This window comes from Epinephelus moara, chromosome 18, assembly GCF_006386435.1.
Source record: "Epinephelus moara isolate mb chromosome 18, YSFRI_EMoa_1.0, whole genome shotgun sequence".
Classification (NCBI taxonomy): domain Eukaryota; kingdom Metazoa; phylum Chordata; class Actinopteri; order Perciformes; family Serranidae; genus Epinephelus; species Epinephelus moara.
Window position 1 is genome coordinate 3,268,207 of NC_065523.1, and position 3,519 is coordinate 3,271,725.

Consider the following 3,519-nt stretch of genomic DNA (forward strand, 5'->3'; position numbering starts at 1 on the left):
TGGGTCTGTACGGAGGGGGCGGGGGGGGGGGTGGGGTGTGACAACCTTGTTCAGTCTACCTGCCCGTGTCTGACTGTGCTCTCTCTCTCTCTCTTGCAGTTACTGGGAGTTGGCTGGTGGGCGGAGCTGGGAGGGAGTGCCTGCTGGTACCTGCCCTTTTGGGTGGGGCCTGCAGAGGGCATAAAGGACCTCCCGTTTGGTCACACACTCTCTCCCAGCTGGGCCTGCTGCAGCCTCTTCAGCCTGTTTTCTTTGTTTGGTTTGCTGCACCTTACAACACACATTACACCATGTTTCACTCATCCACATATGCCTAACATGACTGATACCCTTCCTACTTACACATGCCATCAGTTAGTTACTGTGCTTATTTATTTGAGTTAAATAAATTAACTTTTGATTGATATATCTGTGTGTGGCCTCCCTTTTGTTGCCGGCTTTGAGCCAGTCGGTAACACTCATCACACAAAATTTTTAGGTTTCACCTCCAGCTGTTCCAAATCACATCTTCAGACTAGCAGACTAGCAAAGAGTAAGTTTCCATTTATTGTGGCAAAAAAGGCAGGAAGACTCAGATAAAAGCAAGAAAAGGGTGGAAAAAAGGTGCTGGTTTCCCAGATAAGAGATTATTATTATAAAGTTTAAGTCTGCCCACCCACAAGATGCATCCTGGTCAATCACACAGATTGCAGAGTTCTGGGGGGACAGAGACAGACTGGTTCAACCGCTGAATGCTGTACACTTCCTAGCTAAAAGGCAGTGGGATGAAAGTCTAACTAAGGAAAGCACATATTCTGATATACACACACATAATACACTGTATTACCTGTCCTAAAACAAAATCCAAACTACATTTAAGTAGAGATCAGAGTTCACAGTGGGATCAAATTTGGCACCAGCTTGTTTCTGTGGGTGACTGGCTGTTGGAGGTGATATAATTGCCAATGGTGAGGGAACGTTTAGCCAAGTAGTACTAACAGCTGGCTCTTGGAGATCTTGAAGGCTCATGGTTGTTTGGGTCAGTGGTCTGGTTTAGTACCCATGTAGGTGAACAGGGATCTTGATTGTTTTTGTTTGCCAGATAGTGTAAATCTCCCTTATGTCTTGTTGGTCATCATTCCTGTAGGGTTGAAGAAGAGTTGGTCTTGAACTTGAAGGTTGTAATGTCTCCTTTCAAGACATGCAGGGACTTTCCCCTACATTGTTATTAATTATTTATTAATTAATAGTTGTGCATGCACTGCCACAAATCCAGAGCCTGCGAGGAGGACAGCTGGTGAGATCACCAGTAATGAAAAAACTAGAAACAAGTCTGCACCCAGCCAAGAAATATTTTTGCACATATTTCAAAAAAGTGTTGTTTTTACACTTTTATACAGATCAAACAATCAAGATTTAATGTGTTAATCAGTGATTTCTAGCTGGTAGATGGAGTTTGCTACCTTTGGACAGAGCCAGGCTAGCTGTTTACAGTTTTTATGGTTGCTAGCTTTATGGCTGTAGCTTGAAATTTAAGCCCCGTTTTCTCCAAGCAGTGTGGGCCAGTTCAGTTTAGTTGGTTGCACATTAGAACAATTATTTTTGTGTTTCTATTATTAAAAGTCAGGGTGGTACCGATACAACTGTTCCATTGTGTAACACTTTTTTTTTATCACAACTCTGTTGAGGTACCTACCTCACTGATCTGATACTAAAAAGTGGAGCTAGAAACATGGCAGTCTGTCGATTGATCACAATAGAGAATCAACACTCTTACTCAGACTACAATGGACTGTAACCACTGTTCCTACAGTGGCAAGTTTACATATATTGGTCAACTGTAACTATAAAATAAAGTAAAAAATAAATAAAAAATAAAAACTTTGCACCTCCAGTTGCCAGCTATAGACTTGGAAAAAATAATTAATCTCACTGAGCCCATCAAAGGCTACTGCCAGCATCTTTTGGCAAGTTATAAGGTGGAATGTTTTCTTGCATGTTACTCAATGATATTCCTTTAAAGAAGCATGAGGTCCATGACACAGTTCAATAACTAAGCATTTTGTGAGACAGTGATGAAAACTCAAAATTGCTTTTAGGGTTGACTTCACTATATTTAATACCTTTTGTAACCGTACTACACAGAGTCAAGGGTTTCATCCACAATCTCCTTTGAAAGGAACTGTTTTTTTGTCTTTCCTAAGGAGAACCATAAGCTGCGGGATCAGAATGATGACTTGAATGCTCAAATTCTCAGTCTGAGTTTGTACGAAGCTAAGAATCTGTTTGCCTGTCATACCAAGGCCCAGTGCCTGGCAGCTGAGATTGACAACGCATCCAGGGACGAGGTTAGTGTGCTGCTGGTGGATGGGTGTAATGCTGATGTTTGATATGACTGCTCTTCTAACACATTTTCTGTGTCTCTCAGCTGGTGGATGCTTTGAAGGAGCAGGAAGAGATCAACCTGCGTCTAAGGCAGTACATGGACAAAATCATTCTGGCCATTCTCGACCATAACCCCTCCATCCTGGAGATCAAGAGTTAAACAACACACACGCACACACGCACACATACCAAGTTGTAATCCTTATGATTTTAGTTCTGGTTGATTTGGTGTGGTTACTGGTGACAGAAATGCGGAGGAGCAAGGGGTGTTTTTGCTCACAGTGTAACCAAACAAACTCAGTTCAAGCTTTCATAAAGAAGTCAGTCAGTGATAATAATAACAACAAGGTCATGCTGCATACTCCTTGTAATATTTTAAACTGATTCCATGTCTTGTTTTGGAGATGCTGTTTCTGATGAATGATCAGGGCTAACCTGCGTTTTCTCACTTCTTCACAGTAACAGCAGTTCAATCAGGAGAGACTTGTTTTTTTTTAGTAAAAAGAATATTTATTACCATGTGCACAGAAGAATGAAAAAAAGTGGAAAATCTTTGGTGATTAGACCCCATGGAGATGGTATAATTTAAGGAGGGTGATGAATCCATAGTCGAATAGGGAACTGAACTGAACTGAACTTTATTTGTCATTTTTATGCGCAGCACAAAAACGAAATGACATTTCGAATACCCCAAGCAAAAAGAAACAAAACATATGAAAACAATTTGTGCAACATATAATAAAGAACATATAGTGCAATAGTAAGATGAAAAGGGTCGACATTTCACAGTCAAAAACTCCACATCCTGAGAGCAGAACTGGGAGATCCTCTTCACATCACAGCACCATTAATTGTTTGTGTATACACCAGGGAGCTCACCAGATGATGCAGCCTCCCCGTCTGCTCTGTGTTGTGTTAGCCCCGTTAGCTCAACACTGGAGTCTGATATGTTACCATTCATCCATGTCTCAGTGAACAATGTTACCATTCATCCATGTCTCAGTGAACACAAGGACGCAGCAGTCCCTCACTCCTCGGTGACTGTATTAGGTGTTTAGGTGTATTAACCTAAACAAAGAAAAGTGTAAAATTTCCAGAAAGGTAAGTGTTCCTTCAAATGGATGTGTGCATAGTAAAGTATATGACTGAAATAAG

General features: G+C 41.2%; 1 protein-coding gene across 1 annotated transcript in view; it reads left to right on the forward strand.

Annotated features, from left to right (window-relative positions):
- rab11fip4a (RAB11 family interacting protein 4 (class II) a) overlaps positions 1 to 3,303 on the forward strand; it is a 113,800-nt gene extending 110,497 nt beyond the window's left edge. Inside the window, exons 14-15 of the mRNA XM_050070247.1 lie at positions 2,184 to 2,327; positions 2,408 to 3,303. Coding sequence (XP_049926204.1) covers positions 2,184 to 2,327; positions 2,408 to 2,524 — 261 coding nt within the window. The 3' untranslated portion in view covers positions 2,525 to 3,303. The remainder of the gene's footprint in view (positions 1 to 2,183; positions 2,328 to 2,407) is intronic.
- The last annotated feature ends 216 nt before the right edge of the window (positions 3,304 to 3,519 follow it).